Source organism: Mustela nigripes, chromosome 2 (genome assembly GCF_022355385.1).
Source record: "Mustela nigripes isolate SB6536 chromosome 2, MUSNIG.SB6536, whole genome shotgun sequence".
Taxonomy (NCBI): Eukaryota; Metazoa; Chordata; class Mammalia; order Carnivora; family Mustelidae; genus Mustela; species Mustela nigripes.
Genome location: NC_081558.1, coordinates 54,844,092 through 54,863,611, shown reverse-complemented (window position 1 = coordinate 54,863,611; position 19,520 = coordinate 54,844,092). Strand labels below are relative to the sequence as shown.

Here is a 19,520-nt window from a genome sequence, read left to right as displayed (position 1 = left end):
TTTTTTCTCCCATTCTTATAAATTTTAAACCCATCTTTCATCTTTTACCATTACTAAACTGAGACGTTAATAAAAGACAAAGGTTTAAAGAGATAACCGTGCCCCCTGGTCGTGCTTATTTCAAGTCTCTGTAAAGAGAAGGGTGGCACGTCCCATCAGGCACTAGACCCTTCTCTCTGAAGAGGATCTTGTTTCCAGGTCAGCAACCTTTCTGGGCCCGTGTGGGCTTTGGGTGGAAGGAATACTCCCCTAATGCTGGCTCACTTGCTGTGCAGACCAAAGTGAACAGACTCTTTCTGAAAAGCCCTAGCAGCTGAGACCACAGCTGTGGTTGGCTAGGCGCGGTCATTAGAAACAAGACAGAACGATTACTGTGAAGGACAGATTTCTGTCTCTGCTCATCCTCCACAGAGGAAAAGGTGGGCCGGGTGCCCTGTGGTGCAGACCTGTGATTAGACAGAATCCTGGTGAGCCTGCAGTCATCCCAGAACGCACGGCACATGCACACGTGCGCCCACTGGCCAAGCCCCTGAATGCCAGTCTGATGCAAAGTGACAGTAAACCACAACCTGAGCATCAAATGTAAAAGAAGCCAAACCCCTCCCAATGGGCTGACCCCCAACATTTACATAAAACACTCTGGTTCCACATCATTTCCCATGGCCATCTACCTCCTGACCACCCCCTCTGCCCCCCGCAAGGCAGAGTCCCCATGTCCACCTCCATGGCTCCCCGGGCCAGCTGGTCCTTCACTTAGGACCTGCTAAACCTTAAGGTAACCAATCCCTGAGGGCTCTGGTGTTGCCTGAGGGCTGAAGCCAGCGTCACTCAGTGACCATAGCATCCATGTCCTGTGAGGAAAGAACTAGGCGGACGCTCCATAAACCCTTACCCTCTTCCAAACCTTACAAAGGCCTGAGTGACCAGGAGCGCAGACGGAGGCAGCTTCCAACCCCAGCCCTCAGAGCAGGGCCCCAAAGTCTCAACCAGCCAGCCCCTTCGCCTTTACCCCCTCATGGTCTGCAAACCTACCTGTGAGTGGGCCCCAGGTCTGGGGAGAGGCGGCATCTGGTCTCCTCTGTCCCTGTCACGGGGCCTCCTATGCCACTGGCAGCCAGGCCTCTTGGGAGAAAAGTGGGTTGGCTTCAGTTTAAAAGGTGAGCGCTGATGCAAGGCTCGCCCTGGGATTTCTGAAAAAGCCCAAAGAGCCTGAGTGGAAGGGACTTACACTGCGAACCACCTAGCTCCAGCCAGATCCTACCAGATCTAACCCCAGCAGCTCCTGACTCTCCTGAGCAGGGCCTAGAAAAAGAATGAAAGCCAACAGGAACCAGGAAGGGGCAGTAGGACCAACACAGTGATGTCAGCGGGCTGTGGCCTTAGACCTTCCCCATCCCCACGCAGGCCTTTCTCCCGTGCTCATCGGACCAAACACACACCACTGTGCTGGAAACCAGGAAGCCTTTTATTGACCTGATAGAGCGGAGATACTCCCCCCGACCCTCCCATGTCCTTTCACACAGGCATCTTACGGCAAAGAGTTTTTTCAGAGTCCCTCCAGGGACAGAACCAGAGGCTTCCCTGGGTGTGGCCTGGGGCCTCAGTCCTGGGTGCTGGCCTTCAGCATTGCTTTGTACTTCCCTGTCAGCTCCTTGGGTAACGGTACCAGGCCTGGGCAGGGGACTTGCCCTTCCACCTCGCAGATACACTCCCGCAGGCAGTACTTCCGGGGCCCAAAGTGGGCTGGGTGAGAAAGCTGCTTTTTCTTCTGCTCCTCCTCCTCCAGGGTTTCCCTGCCAAAGAGCACAGACAGCAACTAGGTGTGGAACAGCGCTCTGAGCCTCTAGGTAACGTGGGACTTCTTGGCCAAGTGCACCCCATCAGCGGCCTGAGAGACCTGGCTCTCCCGTGCCTCTCAACCCCAAGGTCTATCACCCCTCCCCCCGGGCCTCCCAAGTCACTGGGCCCACACAACAGTGGTCAGCCTCCCTCCGGCCTAGAGGCAGCTCCAGCTCTGAGTCAGCACAAGGTCAGGAGGAAAGGGCCTGCAAAGGCCTCTGTGTGCTTCCTCCAAAACGTACTTCCTTGGCTTCCCTCCCTATCCTCTTTGCATCCATGTAAAGAAAAAGGACAAATCCTAACACATACCGGGCTTAGACACCCACCAGCTCCAAGGAGAGATACCAAAGAACAGGTGGCTGCAACCGCCCAGACAGGTGTCTCCACAGCACCTCAGCTTCCCATGGAGCCGAGGACATAGGAAGGTCTCTGACCCAAGACCCAAGGCAGGGAGGTTGAGCTCCAATAGGCTCCGTGACTTACAGCCACACAGCTGGGGATGTGGGGAGCAGCAAAGTCCGATGGAATGGCCTCTGCAGCCGGCGCACTCTGGCTGGTGTGTGCCCTCCTGACGCCCGTTTTCCTCCCTCATTCCGTGCTGAGACATTTGCTCCCTCCAGGTCAGCCCCAGCAACTTACTTGTTCTTCCCCAAGATTTTTTTGATGTGCTCCATGATCTCCTTATTGCTCTTGGTCTCCACATCCACAAGTACCTGCTCCCCAGAATCTGGAAATGGGAAGAACAGGGGACAAAAAATGCTAAGGACTAGGCAGCACACTCCTCAGCCTCAAGTCACGATGACTGGTTTGCTTTTAGTGGTGAAGCATTTTCACAAGATAAATATGTTTGTCTCTCTAACCCATAATGCTACCCTTTCCACCATATTTCTTTAAACATAAGCAAATCTGAGGTATGTGTAAAAGCACACAATTTACTTACTTTTACTTATTTGAGAGAGAGAGAGCACGCACATGCATAAGCAGGCATGGGCAGAGGGAGAGGGAGACACAGACTCCCCGTTGAGCAGGGAGCCTGACACAGGCCTCGATCCCAGGACTGAGATAATAACCTGAGCTGAAGGCAGACACTTAACCAACTGAGCCACCCAGGCGCCCCATAAAGCATTTATTTTAATGGAAATAATTTTAATGGAAAGCAATTTTCCATTTCCATGTTTACGATGGAAGAGTCAGTATCATTAAGATGACAATTCTTCCCAAACTAGGCCATGGATTCAGTGCAATCTGTATAAAAATCCTAGCAGGTAGTTTTGTAGAAACTGGTTAAGTCAAGTCTCAGATTCATGCAAAGGACCCAAAGTAGGCAGAACTAATTTTGAAAAATAAGAAGATACGAGGATATTCATGTTTCAATTTCAGATTTCTTATAAGCTACAGCAACAAGACAGTGTTGGTATTAGCCTAAGAATATACTACAGAGCAACAGAACAAAACTGAGTATTTTGGCCAACTATCGGCAAAGATGCCAACACAATTCAACGAGGGAATTAATTGATTTATACCTTTACTTCACAGCATTTAAAAAAAAAAAAAACCTGAAAATGGATTAGAGACTTAAATGTATGAGTTAAAACTTCAATAAAACTTTTAGAAGAGAACACAGGAAGTCTTCATAGCCGTCTACACAAAGATATTTAGGTATGACATCAAAAACATGGTCCATTAAGGAAGTAATTTGATAAATTAAAATTCATCAAAGTTCAAGTAAAACTTGGGTTTCAAAAGATATTAAAAGCTGGGTCACCTGGTTGGCTCAGTCAGTAAAACATGCGACTCTTGATCTCAGGGTTGTGCTTTTGGGCTCCACATTGGGTGTAGAGAGGACTTAAAAATAAACAAGCTTAAAAAAAAAAAGATACTAAAAGCTTGGACTAGGAAAAAATGTAATGCATACACCTGATAAAGGACCTGCACCCCAACTATATAAAGAACTCTCATAACTCCTTAAGACGATCCAACTAAAAATACAAAATATTTAACAACAAAAATTAAGTTAATAATTAGCACATAAAAAGATACTCTTCATCCATCATTAGTCATTAAGAACACACAAATTAAAACCACAGGGAGGGGGCACCTGGGTGGCTTAGTGGGTTAGTGGGTTAAAGCCTCTGCCTTTGGCTCAGGTCACGATCCCAGAGTCCTGGGATCGAGCCCCACATTGGGCTCTCTGCTCAGCAAAGAGCCTGCTTCCCTTCCTCTCTCTCTGCCTGCCTCTCTGCCTACTTGGGATCTCTGTCTGTGAAATAAATAAATAAATAAATCTTTAAAACACACACACACACACACACAGGGAAATATTGGAGTGGCTCAAAATTTTTTAAATGGGTAATGCAAATGCCAGTAAGAATACAGAGTAATGGGGCACCTGGGTGGCTCAGTGGGTTAAACCTCTGCCTTCGGTTCAGGTCATGATCTCAGGGTCCTGGGATCAAGTCCCACATCGAGCGCTCTGCTCAGCGGGGACCCTGCTTCCACCTCTCTCTGCCTACTTGTGATCTCTCTCTCTCTGTCAAATAAATAAAAATAAAATCTTTAAAAACAAAAAAATGCAGAGTAACTGGAACTTTACTACCAGTAGAAATGCAAAATATTACAGCCATTTTAGCCAGGGAATACACAGAAAAAAGAAAGAAAAAGACTGGAAAGGAAACAGAACTATATTTGCAGATGGAATGACTGTGTATACTGAAAATCCTAAGGAATTTAGAAAATAAAACCTACTAGAAATAAGAGACTTTATTAACAGGGCTGCAAAATACAAGGCCCACACACAAAAATTAGCTGGACTTCTGTAAAACTGTAACCAAACAACTGGAAAATGAATTGTTTTTTAAATACTTTACACAGTAGTCACAAAACATATGCAACATTGTTAAAATGCCTGTTTCTCTTCAAAATGATCTATAATGTAACTCCAATCAAAATCCCAGCAAGCAGGGTGCCTGGCTAGCTCAGTTAGGAGAGCACGTGACCCTCGATTGCAGGGTCCTGAGTTCAAACCCCACATTGGGCATGGAGTCTACTAAAAATAAAAAATTAAAAAATCCCAGCAAGCTTTTTTCTAGAAACTGACAAGCAGATTTTTAAAGTTAATATATAGGGTGCCTGGGTGGCTCAGTGGGTTAAGCCGCTGCCTTCGACTCAAGTCGTGATCTCAGGGTCCTGGGATCGAGTCCCGCATCAGGCTCTCTGCTCAGCGGGGAGCCTGCTTCCTCCTCTCTCTCTCTGCCTGCCTCTCGGCCTACTTGTGATCTCTCTCTGTCAAGTAAATAAATAAAATCTTTAAAAAAAAAAAAAGTTAATATATAAATGTGGGTGACTAGGTGCCACAATCAGGTAAGTGTCCAATTCTTTTTTTTTTTTTTTAAAGATTTTATTTATTTATTTGACAGAGAGAGATCATAGTAGGAGAGAGGAAGGGAAGAGAGCACAGAGAAAGAGGAAGGGAAGCAGGCCCCCTGCTGAGCAGAGAGCCCGATGTGGGACTCGATCCCAGGACCCTGAGATCATGACCTGAGCCGAAGGCAGCGGCTTAACCCACTGAGCCACCCAGGCACCCCAAGTGTCCAATTCTTGATTTTACCTCAGGTCACGATCTCTGGGTTGCTGAGATCGAGCCCTGCATTGGGCTCTGTACTCAGAGCGGAGTCTTCCCGGGATTCTCTCTCCCTTGGCCCCTCCCACCTCCTCACACACTCTCTCTCTCTAATAATTAAATAGATCTTTTTTAAAAACTTAATATATAAATGCAAAGAACATAAAATTGCCAAAGTAATTTTGGGGGGAAAAAATAGTTAATTTAGAACTACCTAATCCTAAAGACTTACTATAAAGCCACAAACCAAGACAGTATGATATGAGCCCAAGGACAGACAGACAGATCAGTGAGAGGATGGACTCAGAAATATAAAGTGATATTTCTGCATGATAAAATACACATAACAAAAATTACCATTTTAACCATTTTAAAATGTATTACTCTGTAGTTTTTATTCCCTTCACAGTGCTGTGCAGCAATCACCATTATATAGTTCTAGAACTTTCTCATCACCCCAAACAGAAACCCTACACCCATTAAGCCATCACTTCCTACTCCCATCACCCCAGCTCTAACCCGACAACCACTTCCATCCCTATGGACCTGCCCATTCCAGACATTTCATATAAATGAAATGATATTATCTGTGGCATTCTGTGTCTGCCTTCTCTCACCTGGCTGATGTTTTCAAGTTTCACCTGGGTTGTAGCATTTGCTGGGACTCTGTGCCTCTTCATGGCTGGTAATATTCCACTGAATGGGGCTATATCAAGTTTTGCTTACCCATTCACAGTCGACTGAGTTTTGATAAAAATGCCAAGGAAACTAAACTAGGGAAAGGAAGGGTCATTCACCACATGGTGCTAGAACACTTGAGTATCCCAAACCTAAAACCAAAAACAAGCCTCAGTCCCTAGCACACTTAATCCACAAAGAACTCAGCTTCTAGGGACGCCTGGGTGGCTCAGTGGGTTAAGCCACTGTCTTCGGCTCAGGTCATGATCCCAGGGTCCTGGGATCGAGCCCCAAATCAGGCTCTCTGCTCAGCAGGGAGCCTACTTCCTCCTCTCTCTCTGTCTGCCTCTCTCCCTGCTTGTCATCTCTCTCTGTCAAATAAATAAATAAAATCTTTAAAAAAAAAAAAAAAAAAACTCAGCTTCTAGCAGAGACCCAAATATGAAACCTACAACTAATAATACTTCTAAAGGAAACAGAGAAGAAAATCTTTGCTTCCCCCCCTCCACCCCCGGAGTAGATGCAGACTCCTGGACACAAAAAGCAGGAACCATTAAAAAAATAAAACACACACACACACACACACAAAACCTGACAAGCCAGAGTTCTTCCAAGTGAAACTCATGCTCTCCCAAAGACCCTATCAGGAAAAGCAAGCCAAAGGCTAAGAGAAGAGTCACAGTGCACCTATCTGGCCAATGACCTCACCCAGAATAAAGAAAGAACTCAGTAAGAAAACACACAGCCCATTTTTTTTTTAATGGATAAAAGATTCAAATAGACTCTGAAAGAAATCTACAAATGGCCAATAAGCACATGAAAAGATACAAGAAAATGTAAATTAAAACTTTGATGAACAATGAAAGGCTAAAATTTAAAATATTTGTTTAAAATTTAAAATATCAGTTAAGCATGGGACTCTTAGTTTCAGCTCAGGTCATGATCTCAGGGTCATGAGATCAAGCCCTGTGTCAGGCTCCATGCTGGGCACGGAACCTGCTTAAGATTCTCTCTGTGCCTCTGCCTGCCCCCCACCCCGACCCTGCTCATGCTCTTTTAAAAAAATAATTAACATGGTAAAGAGAATGACCCTAAAATATGTCCCTGTCCTATCCCCCCAGAATGTGTGATGAGGTCACCTTAGTGGCAAAAGGAGCCATGCAGACATGAGACAAGTTAAGGCCTGACATTTGGGCCCATTCTCCTGGATCATCCTCCCAGATCACGGCCTAAATGAATCCCATGGAGAACCGATCCTGGTATCAGTCCAAGCAAGGGGCGCATGACTATGGAAGGCCGGCCAGACAGGCCATGTTGCTGTCCTTGAAGATGGAAGAAGGGGCCACAAGCCAAAGAATGGCGGTGGCCTCTAGGAGCTAGAAAAGCCATGTGAATGAATTTGTCCCTGAGCCTCCACAAAGGAAGGCTCTGCTGACACCTTGATTTTTGTCCATGTCGGCCCTCTACAGAAATGGAAGAAATGTGTGTCACTGTAAGCCACCAAGTCTGTGGTAATTTGTTACGCAGCTTCAGGGGACACACAGGTAACCATGGGCAAGGAAGGGGAGCCACCAGGGCTCCCAGGCCCTGCTGACAGCAGGGCGAGACACGCTTCGTTGGAGCAGCAGCTCAGCAGTGTCTAAGAACATTACATACTGAACCGAGGGCCCCATAGCCCTGCCCCGAGGGGAAGAGTCCCTAGGTCCACAGGACAGCTTGTGCAGGAAGATGATGAAGCACGCCATCTCTGAGGAGCCAGAAGCCAGAAGTGGCCTTCGACAGCCACAGAGGCCTTCCTGGGGGGAGCAGCCGGCCCACAGTCCTGAGGTCTGGGGCCTGGACATTTAGGCCCAGCACGGAGTGGGAACGTCCTGCAGGGGGTGGCCAGCCTGGCTCAGGCCTGCGCCACCATGAGGCGCCTCCCGCCAGAATTCCCTCCTCCTCCCTCTCCGAGAGATGTCCGACCTGCTCTGCCATCCGAATACTTGCCCTGCCCTTCCCTCCCCTCGTCGCCAATAAATCCACTTCTAACTCTGCCTTGGCATCAACCAAAAACCCCAGTGTCAGCAACGGGGGAATGGGCAAATAAACTGGTCTCTTCCTACACCTCTTGGCACTAAAAATGAATCACCTACTTATACACATAACAGATGAGTCTCAAAAACCGGAGGAGTGGTGGCGCCTGGGTGGCTCAGTGGGTAGGCCGCTGCCTTCGGCTCGGGTCGTGATCTCAGAGTCCTGGGATCGAGCCCCGCATCAGGCTCTCTGCTCAGCAGGGAGCCTGCTTCCTCCTCTCTCTCTGCCTGCCTCTCTGCCTGCTTGTGATCTCTCTCTGTCAAATAAATAAATAAAATCTTAAAAAAAAAAAAATTAAAAAAAAAAAAAAAAACCGGAGGAGTAAAGGCCAGATGCCACAGAATATATACCACGAAACTATTCACAGGAAGTTCAGAACAAAAGAGATCTAAAGAGAAGTCCTCCGAACAGTGGCTGCCTCTGGCAGAAGGGGGGAACTCTCTGGAAAGCCACATGGGCAGACTTTCTGGAGTCACAGAGATGCCCTATATCACTTGGGAAGTAGGAACACAGCTACTTAATAATCGTCAGAATTCATCAATTTATGCACAGAAGACCCGTGTGTTTCATCACAGGCAAACTGTACCTCAATAAAATTGTGTAAAACGCAAACACAAAATACCTACGCAAAACTGCTACCACACCACCATCCTCTTCATCCCCCTGGCCTCACTCCAGGTTTCCTTCACAGCACTTACGCCCTGGCATCCTGCCTGGGTAAGCTTCTTGTCCCTTCTGTCTCCTCCAGCTAGGATATCATCCCTACAGAGGGCAGAGACCTTCGTCTCCACGGCTCCTGTCACCCCAGACACTGGCTTGGGCCCAGAGGCCACTCCATACATACGTGCCGAATACATTTAACAACAGCATCATTCTGCTTCCTGAAGCGATTCCCAAACTACACTTGAATTGGTTCTTGTAACCACGTAAGGCAGATGTTGGCCCTTCCCCTGAGAAACAAAGCAACGGGAACATAACTGGCTCAGGGTCACAGTGACTGAGTTGAGAGCAGGGCCAAACATCCGGTCTGACCTCCAGGCACTGAGCCCAACAGAACCGAACAAAAATCTGCCCTGTGCTGGTGGGAGGAGAGCATCGTGCCAGTGTGTGCTCTGGAGAGGACACGCAGATACAGGCACTGCTCAAGAGGACACGGCCAGCACTGAGTGGACAGCTGGGGGAGACAGAGAAGGGCCAATGGAAGGGGACGGGAGGGCTTCCTGGAAAAAGTGGTGCCCAAGTGGAGTCTCAGAAAGATTTTAAAAACCAATCAATAAGCAAACAGCAAGGGGATTTCCAGCAGAGGGACCAGCAAGAGCAAAGGCAGCAAAGCGAAACGTTGCCAAAGTGTGGCAAGGTTATTTGGAAAAACCAGCCCTACACTGTGAGGCACGTAGAAAGACGTGGGGGCAATAGGAGATGGGGCTAGAGAAACAGGGCAAGACTCCAGACCTCAGAGGCCACTGTGTGCCACGGTCCAAAGCCAGCGATGGAAGTAAGGGACGTTTGCAAGAGCTCGGATCTCAGCGCCCACAAGCGCTACGGTGGGAGGAAGGGACGGGAGGAAAGACGGCCCCGGCCTCAGCAGAGGCCAGGCCACACTCACCCAGATAGAACCTCAGGAAGGGGGACGGCGTCATGTTCTTAAACATCATGATCTGGACCCAAGGATTTTTGTACTGGATCTGAGGTATGTTGAAAAACACAAACTTCCTGCGAAAGGGAAAAAATGACACCTGTGAAACAGCGTTAACTTGAAATACTGTGCACCTGTGTATGTTTTGAGGGCGATAGGGCAGAACGTTCCTCCAATTCTCAGGGGACCCTGGCCCACGAAAGGCTGAGAAAAGCACCCATCAGGAATTGATTAGTATATTCTCCTAACAGTGGGTGTCAGGACTTGTGGCTTGTCATTTGAGGGAAAAAACATCGGTATCCCTGCCTCACACTGTACACTAACTTAAAACTCACTGAGCAAAAAAATAAATGTAAACATAAAAGTATGAAAGGTCTCAGGTCTTGTTTGCTGTTTAGACAGGGGTATTTTCACTCCTAAGCAGAAATTCATCAAGCTGTATACTTCATGTAAATTGTACTGTAATTTAAAAATAAATGAAAGCAAACATGGAGAATACTTTTGCAATCTAAGAGCAGGGAGACCTTTAAACTTAAGTTTAAAACACAGATAAATAGGGCCACCTTAAAACTTATATGGCAAAATTAACCAGAAACAAAATCAACATTTGCCAAGCCAGAAGAAAAATGTAACATAAGACAAAAAGGCTAATTCTTTGATAAAGTTTTACACATCATTAAGATTTACATCCAGGGGCATCTGGGTGGCTCAATCGGTTAATTGTCCAACTCGTGATTTCAGCTCACATCATGATCTCAGGGTCATGGGATCGAGCCCCACATTGGGCTCCACCTCAGCACAGAGTCTGCTTGGGATTCTCTCCCTCCCTTTCTCACTCAGTCCAATGCACACACACACACTCTCTCTCTCTCAAATAAATAAGTAAAATCTTTAAAAAATATATTAAGTTCTGGGGTGCCTGGGTGGCTCAGTGGGTTAAAGCCTCTGCCTTCAGCTCAGGAATGGTCTCAGGGTCCTGGGATGGAGCCCCACACCGGGCTCTCTGTTCAGCAGGGAGCCTGCTTCCCCCCTTTCTCTCTGCCTGCCTCTCTGCCTACTTGTGATCTCTGTGTGTCAAAGAAATAAACAAAATATTTTTTTTAAATAATTAAGTTTTACCATTCAACCAAGAAAGCCACAAATAGGCAGAAACCCAAATAGCCTATCATCTCATGAAGAGATTCTCAATACCTTCCCAATAGTCGTGTAAGTTAAAATAGGATTCTTTTCCACCTGTTAGATTGCTAAAGATTGAAAAACAAAAAGAAGTTATAAAGATCAGGAAATTCCTTAAGAATTGGTTTAACCTCTTCGGAGGTCAATTTGGAACTAGCAGAATATAGAAAGCATAGATCTTGACTTAGTGATTTCACTGCTTTTAGACATTTTTACACTTAATGCAAAGACATCCTTTGACAGAGGACTAATTAGGACACAACTACACCTCTGGATCCCTCTCCACCTCCTCTCCATCCTCAGTGCTAACCTACGTGCACTATGAGGTGGGCTTCCTTGACCTCTGACTATGTTCGGTTTGGTGAGTGCTGACAAGATTGAAAGGAGAGGGCAGAGTCAAAGTATTCTTCCCGACACATGTCTGCTGGAGTCTCAGGCTCCTATTAGGCAGCTCTCTCCCCTTCACTTCTGCAAGCCCAGACCTGAGGTCCTGCACGGTTCCTTATCCCCATGCTTGCCCATACCTCTGTAGATAGTCCCTTAATTAAAGGCTCCCCAAATGATCTTAATTTAAATGTGCCCTCTGCTTCCTGCTGTCATCCTCTCCTACACATCAGATGACAGATGGGTGTGAGTGATACATGGAACAGAAACACAGTCGCCCAGCTTTACCACTTCTCAGCTGTCTGAGCCAAGACAAGTTACTGCTCTGTGCCTCAATGTTTATGCCAAGATGCTGGCCATGCAGGGCAACCACCCCATAGTGAAACTTGTAATTCAGTCCTAAGAAGATGAATTGATACAATCAACAGAAAGCAACTGTGTGACCATTTACTTGGGGAGACTTCCATAACCCTGACAAAGTCTGCAAGCAAAACAAAGCAAAAGCAAAGACAATGATTAACTCCAAGAAAAACAAAAAGCTTTGCAAAAACAAAAAGGAAAAAATAATCATAGTACTCTAATTGGTCCAACTGTGTATAGTGTTCACAAAGTTGCATTAACTTAAACATCGAATATTGTTCTAGCCAAAATTCTAAAATGACTATGCTGGGAGGATGAAGAGCGGAGTAATATGCATGTGTTGGGCCGGGGAATGGCCATGGTAGGGAAAGAGCTAAACTCTCATCTTCCGTGGTGGCAAGACAACAGACAAAACCTGAAGCTAGGAAGAAACAGCTCTCCAAGTATTTGGTATGGTATTTAACTATGGAAGGGAAACGCTAATGAAATGGTTAGAGTTGTAAAATTTGCTGCCTCTAGAGGAAGCAATGGAGGTAAGGTCCTACTATATGCCTTGCATCACGACAGCCCACAAGGCTGGAAGCTCCAAAGCTGAATTTACCTTCCTGAGCTTATGACACCTCCGCTCAATTCCCACCCCACAGCAGAGGATCTCAACATCATACAAAGAAACCAGGGCATACTCATGCCGGAACTGGTCACACCTAGAACTACTAGGACAAAAACTTGACAGGAATTTTTGTTTGTGTTTTGTTTTTAAAGATTCATTTATTTACTTGAGAGAGAGAGAGCACACAGTCAGGAGGGGTAGAGGGACAGAGAATCTCGAGGAGACTCCCCGCTGATCATGAAGCCCAACATGGGCCTTCATCTCATGACCTGAGCCAAAATCAGCAGTCTGACAGTTAACCAAATGAGCCACCCAGGTGCCCCTCGAGAGGAAGTTGTAAATGGTTCGTGAAACATGGAAACAAAATTGATAATGGCCGGTAACATTTATTTATTTATAAGGTTTTATTTATTTATTTGACAGAGATCACAAGTAGGCAGAGAGGCAGGCAGAGAGAGGGGAAAGCAGGCTCCCTGCTGAGCAGGGAGCCTGATGAAGGGCTCGATCCCAGCACCCGCTGAACTACCCAGGCGACCCTGGCAGGTAACCTTTACTTGAGCACCTGCTGTACATGCCAGACACCTTGGGCATTTTAATACTTGAATCCTCACAAAAACCCTTAGTTTTATAACCAAGCAAACAGGTCAGAAAAGTTAAGTAAACTGCCCTAAGTCACAAAACCAGTAAATGAAAGAAGAGGGCTGTGTGTGGCTGGACTTCAGGCCCTCTTCGGTCACTATCAAATTATCAAATTCATCTAGATCCTGAGGCCCAGCATCTGGGCCTCAGGATCTAGGTGGGATCCTTACTGCACCCAAAAGGCAAGAACATCTGGCAGAGGTGAGCAGGGACCCAGCCCTCAGACACTAAGGCAGCTCCCCACACACCTAGCAGACACCCAAGACTATGTCTGGCCTGGGCTTGTGGTGTACTGGTGTACTTGAAATGGAGGTGATCCAGGAAGGGAGAGCTGACATACTAAGGGTACATGAACAAGCAAAGGCCGGTGGGGCTGGAAAGGGCAAGTCAGGCAGACTCAAACAAAAAGGCACAAAATCCACAAGGGCATACACACGTGGGACAGACAAGGCTTTACCATTTGGAACAATGAAGCACAAAATGGCTGTTGGGCTCTTATTTACCTACAGCATTTTAAAATACTTGAGCTGCCAAGTATAAGGCCTGCAGGCTTATTAAAATGATCAACCGATCATTTTAAAAACCAGAGATCTATATAAAAATCTGAATTTCTGGCTTCTTGACAAGTCAGAAATTTTCCATGGGGCCCATGGCTAAGCCCTAGCCAAGCAGTGAATGGCCCCTTGTGGCGGCACGTTTTCCCAATCTGAGCGGGTCCCTGGTACTGCCCCACCTCTGCTGACTCCTAGTGTGGGAGGATGGGATACGCAGTGAGTTATGAAGGTGTATATGGATGCCCATTCAACCCTAGAACCAGGTCTTCCAGAAGCCATCAACCCACCTGATTCCATGCAAGCAGGTACAAGTTTTTGGCTTCACCTGTGGACAACAGCTGGCGAGGAGGTAGCTTCCGGCTATCCTGAAGAGCTGTGCAGCAAAGGCCCCTCACCATGGGGAACCATACCATATAGGGAGGACTTTCCCTGTCCCATTTTGACCCACCCCATATACCCAGTCCCAAAGCTTCTGAAGGACAAGACTTTCTTCTTAGGCAGGCACTGTTGAATTCACAGCATTCAGTAGGCACCCAGTAATTTATACTTAATACCTGAAAAGCCCACATTACTGCTGCTGCCTCAGGGTTCAATTCAAACTTTTCTAAGTTTCCATTTAAGGAGTTCTCACTCTGCTCCAGGCTGAAAAACCACCTCAAGGAGTTGGGGGGAGCGGGGTGGCTACACAGCTGACATAATCAGTTACAAGGGGAATCAGTCCTGCAGCTGAGAAGCCCCTTCAGAGCTACCACTCACAACCACTCACTAGCCAGCATGGTACCTTGGACAAGCAAGTTACCTAACATCTCTGTTCCTTTCTTCATCCCTAGAATAGGAAATAACCATGGGGCTTTTGTAAACATCAAATGAGACAATGCAGGACAAAAATTCAGAACCACTCAGCTCCGTAAGTGCTAGCAGCTGTTACTTCTTTCAGTACATCCCCATAGCGCCTCTGGACATAGGGATCAGGCCAGTTTGGGACAATGAGAAGGAGCAACTCGCCCAAAGCCAGCACTTGTTAGACTTGGGACCTAAACAGGTCTGTAGCCTGTGGGCCTGGCTCCCCTCAGAGCAGAACGTGCGCAGCTGCTTCCCACCTCTCGCCTGCCAGGCACAGGTAGTTAAGGAGGCTCCGGCCTCCCCAAGTTAGCCTAGTCTTCCACCAGGGAGGTAGAGGGAGGTGTGGGGGGCCCTTGTTCTCCGCTCTCCGACCTCAGGCACTACTGCAGCTGGCACAGCGTGACTCTGCTCTCCTCTTCTCGCTGTGAAACCTGGAGCAAGCGGCTTGCTCCTCAGTCTCCTCGTCTGTAAAATGGGGCCAATGGCACCCAGCTCAGGCCAGCCCCGGAATTAAGTAGCACCCAGAGCACTCCAGGTCTCAGCGTTACTAGCACATCTTAACAGTGAGCAGGGTACGTCCGCGCGGCCTGGGGACGGCCTCGAAGGGCTCAGACTGACCTGGCACCCTCGCCCAGCTCCCCGTGCGTGTTGTAGTTCACCGTCATGACCTTCACTGAGTCCTTGAACACCACGTCCCCCTGGCTCAGGTACTGGAGGGTGCGGCGAATCGGGAAGCGGCCCTTCATGGGCATGGCGGCGAAGGGGTCGGGCCGCGGGCTTAGCGGCGAAGAGAGACCCAAAGCAGCCGACGCTGCCTGCCTGACAAATCCCACGCCGCTTCACCTCCTCGGTGGTTTCCACTTCCCGCGCAGACGCACAGGAGACGCCTCCCGGCGGGCAGCGCGCACGCGCCGCGAAGCGGCTTGGAACTTGTAGTCCCGGCTAGCGTTGACTAAGGATTTGGGACGGAGATCCTGCTTGTACATCTTCTGTTTGGAACACCCTCCCGGAACGTTTGCTTTTCACGCTCTATAAATTAGCCTGTCACCACCCCCACCTCGCAAGGGAAAATATTTCTAAATAGACTTAAAGTCGGTCAAACAACAGAATTGCAGTTGGAAATATATCAGGAGAGCTGCGTTCAGATGCCAAGTGGGCTACTAACTTGCTCATCAACCTCAAATAAGTCAGTTTTTCTCTCTCAGCTTCTCCGGATTCAAAATGAAGTGTTCCAAGTGCGCAACTTCTAACATTTACTACAAAAAGTGATTTGCAAAAGGGAAAAAAAAAAAAAAAAAAGACAGGTTTGGAAACTACCCTTTCCTGGTTCACCCACTTAACAGCTTTGGACCACAATTTGTTCATAAGCAAAATGTGGATGAGATGCATTTCTGAAGTATGCTTACTGATCTAAGAAAGTTTTTACTTCTCCTTCACTTTTGAAGGATAATTTTGCCAGATATAGATTTCTAGGCGAGTGGGGGTTTTCTCTCAACACTTTAAATATCTTTTTTAAAGAATTTACTTATTTATTTGACAGAGAGAGATCACAAGTAGGCAGAGAGGCAGGCAGAGAGAGAGGAGGAAGCAGGCAGGGCTCAATCCCAGAACCCTGGGATCATGACCTGTGCAGAAGGCAGAGGCTTAACCCACGGAGCCACCCAGTTGCCCTAAACACTTTAAAATTTTTTTGCATGTTCCTGAGGAGTAGTCAGCTATAATTCTTATATTTGTTTTCTCTGTAAATTTTTTTTTCTTCTGGTTTCTTTCAAAATTTTCTCTATCTTTGGTTTATACAGTTTGAATAAGATATACTACATACAGATGGGACGCCTGAGTGGCGGGGAATGTTAAGCCTCTGCTTCTCAGTTTGGATTGAGGTCACCATCTCAGGGTCCAGAGATCCAGCCCTGGATGGGGCTTGGTGCTCAGTGGGGAGTCTGCTTGAGATTCTCCCTCTTCCTGTGCCCTCCTCCATGCATATTTTCTCTCAAATAAATAAATCTTAAAAAATATATATATATATGTATATGTATATATTTTCTATTTTTCCTACTTGATATTGATCCTACTCTGAGCTTCCTGGGTCTGTCATTAATTTTGGAAGGTTCTCGGCCATCGTTACCTCAAATATTTCTTCTCTGGTCACCTGTGTGGCTCAATCAGATAAGCCTCTGCCTTCTCAGGTTATGATTCCAGAGTCCTTAGAATGGAGTCCCGCACTGGGCTCCTTGCTTAGCAGGGAGTCTGCTTCTCCCTCTGCCTGCTGCTCCCCCAGCTTTCACTCTCTCTCTGTCTCTGACAAACAGATAAATAAAATCTCTAAAAATATATATATTTCTTCTTTCATCTTTTTTTCTTCTGGTGTTCCAGTTATACATCTTCTGAAATTGTCATATTGTTTTTGGATATTTTGTTCTGGGTTTGTTTTTCATTCTTTTTTCTCTCAGCATTTCAGTTAGGGAAGTTTGTATTGACCTATCTTCAAGCTCACTGATTCTTTGCAGTTGTGTTCAGTCAGCTAATGAGCCCTTTAAAGGTATTCTTCATTCGTTACAATGTTTTTTATTTGCTAACATTTCCTGTTGACTATTTCTAAGAGTTTTCTTTTCTCCACTTACATTACTCATATGTTCTTGCATACTATTTCTTTTTATCATTAGACCCCTTAACATATTGGTCAGTTATTTTTTTTAAGATTTTATTTATTTATTGAACAAAGAGAGAGATCACAAGTAGGCAGAGAGGTAGGCAGAGAGAGAAGGAGAAGCAGGCTCCCTGCTGAGCAGAGAGCCTGATTCGGAGCTTGATCCCAGGACCCTGAGATCATGACCCAAGCTGAAGGCAGAGGTTTAACCCACTGAGCCACCCAGGTGCACCTGATCAATTATTTTAAATGCCCTGATAATTCCAACTTCTGTGTCATAGAAGTCTGATGCTTGCTGTGTCTCATTAAACTGTGTGTGTGTGTGTTTCCTTTTAGCATGCTTGTAATTTTTTGCTGAAAGCCAGACAATATTGGCTGTGTCAAATAACTGGAACTTAGGTAAATGAGACTCTAGAATGAGGATTTATGTTACTCTGGCTAGGAGTTGAGTTGTATTTAATGTTTGCTATTGTTGTAGGCCCAGAGGCTTCAAATTCCTCTAGTGTCTTTTTGCCTTGCCTCTTGACTTTGGTCTTCCCTAGATGTTACTTCCTCAGAGAGTGTGTGTCTTGAAGTTCTTCCAGCTATAATCCACTGCTACACTGGAGCTCTGTTGGTGTGATGGTAAGGTGTGTGTTAGGGGGGGGCATCCCATAATCTTTTTTTTTTTTTTAAGATTTTATTTATTTATTTGACAGAGATCACAAGTAGTCAGAGAGGCAGGCAGAGAGAGAGGAAGAGAAGAAGGCTCCCCACTTAGCAGAGAGCCCGAAGCAGGGCTCATCCCAGGACCCTGGGATCATGACCTGAGCTCTTCAGCTCAGGCAGAGGCTTTAACCCTGTTAAAAGGGGTTAAACAGAGCCACCTGTTTAACTGAGGTTAAAACAGTTAAAAGGTTTAACTGTTAAGCCTGAGCTACCCAGGCGGTGCCCCGCATTCTATAATCTTCTGATGAACTCTCAGTATTTAGTGGGTGTGTCTTTGGGCTGTGACCTTCACAAGTATTTCTTAATCTGTGTGGAATTATAATTTTTATATATATATATACGTGTGTGTATGCATATATATGTACATATATATATATATATGCATACACACATGTATATATATAAAAGCATACCAGCCATATATACATATATATACACATATATGTATACATGTATATGTATATATATATATATACACACATATATATGCCTTTGTTCCTGACTCCTGGCTAGGGCTCCTGAAACCCTTGTAATTTCCCTTATGATAATATAGTAGCATCTTTTTTTTTTTAAGATTTTATTTTTAAGTAACCTCTATACCCAATGTGGGGCTGAAATTATCAGGGCTGAAACTCACAACCCCAGGGTCAAGAGTCACATCCCCCACTGATTGAGCTATCCAGGTGTCCCCTGGAGCATTTTTTTGTCATGGGTTTTGTCCCTGTTCCTGAAATAGCTCTGGAGAAATACAGATGAAAGGAGTATATTTTGGTTATCATAATAAGCCCCTTTTACCCACACCAGTTAATGCAAATGGGAACTTTTGGAAACCCCTTAAGGATGGGGGATTGGTTGCCACAGATGATTAGTTGGAATTTTCAGCCCCAGCCCCCTAACCTCTGATCTCTGGTGAGGGAAAAGGAGCTGGAGGTTGAGTCAATCACTAATGGTCAGTAATTTTAATCAATCCTGTCTATGTAATGAAGCCTCCGTTAAAAAATACCCTAACCAGGGGCACCTGGGTGGCTCAGTGGGTTAAAGCCTGCTCTCAGCTCAGGTCATGATCCCAGGGTCCTGGGATGGAGCCCCGCATCGGGCTCTCTGTTCGGCAGGGAGCCCGCTCTCCTCCTCTCTCTGCATGCTCCTCTGCCTACTTGTAATCTGTCTGTCAAATAAATAAAATCTTTTTTTAAAAAATACCCTAACCAAAAGAGTTGGGAGAGCTTGTAGGTGGAGGAATACCTCAGTGATAGTTCAGGGAGAGTCGTGTGCCCACAGAAGGCATGGAAGCTCTATGCCCCTTATTCCATATCACCTACACGTCTCTTCCATCTGGTTGTTCCTCAACTGTATTCTTTTATAATTAACCAGTAATCTAGCAAGCCATTATAGCAAATTATCAAACTCAAGGAGAGGCTTGTAGGAACCCTGACTTATAGCCTGTCAGCTCGAAGTACCAGAGACTTAGACTTGTCATTAGCATCTGAAGTATAGGGGGCTGTCTTGTGGCGTGGAGCCCTTCATGTGTGGGATCAGATGCTAACTCCAGACAAATAGTGTAGGAACAGAGTTGAATTTGTAGGACACCCAGATCGTGTCAAAGAATTGGTGTGGGGGAAAAAATACCCAAACATTTAGTGCCAGTATGTGTGAGTTGGGGCGTCTAGGTGGTGCAGTCAGTTAAGCATCCCACTGTTGGTTTCAGCTCAGGTTGTGATCTCAGAGTCAGTCTCAATGTGAGACTGAGCTCT

The 19,520-nt window shown here is 46.3% G+C and overlaps 1 protein-coding gene across 1 annotated transcript; it reads right to left on the bottom strand.

Annotated features, from left to right (window-relative positions):
* Positions 1 to 1,447: 1,447 nt before the first annotated feature.
* MRPS25 (mitochondrial ribosomal protein S25) lies at positions 1,448 to 15,302 on the bottom strand. The gene is made up of 4 exons (XM_059390388.1): positions 15,033 to 15,302; positions 9,819 to 9,925; positions 2,479 to 2,566; positions 1,448 to 1,793 (listed from the first exon to the last, which is right to left on the bottom strand). Exons 1-4 carry the CDS (start codon positions 15,164 to 15,166, stop codon positions 1,601 to 1,603), a joined length of 522 nt encoding a protein of 173 aa, XP_059246371.1. The 5' UTR covers positions 15,167 to 15,302; the 3' UTR covers positions 1,448 to 1,600.
* Positions 15,303 to 19,520: the final 4,218 nt, after the last annotated feature.

Coding starts and splice junctions, on each gene's coding strand:
- MRPS25 (XM_059390388.1), bottom strand. CDS start 15,166: ATGCCCATGAAGGGCCGCTTCCCGATTCGCCGCACCCTCCAGTACCTG. Junction 9,926..15,032: donor GAGCTGGGCGAGGGTGCCAG/GTCAGTCTGAGC, acceptor TCCCTTTCGCAG/GAAGTTTGTGTTTTTCAACA. Junction 1,794..2,478: donor AAAATCTTGGGGAAGAACAA/GTAAGTTGCTGG, acceptor GCTCTTTGGCAG/GGAAACCCTGGAGGAGGAGG.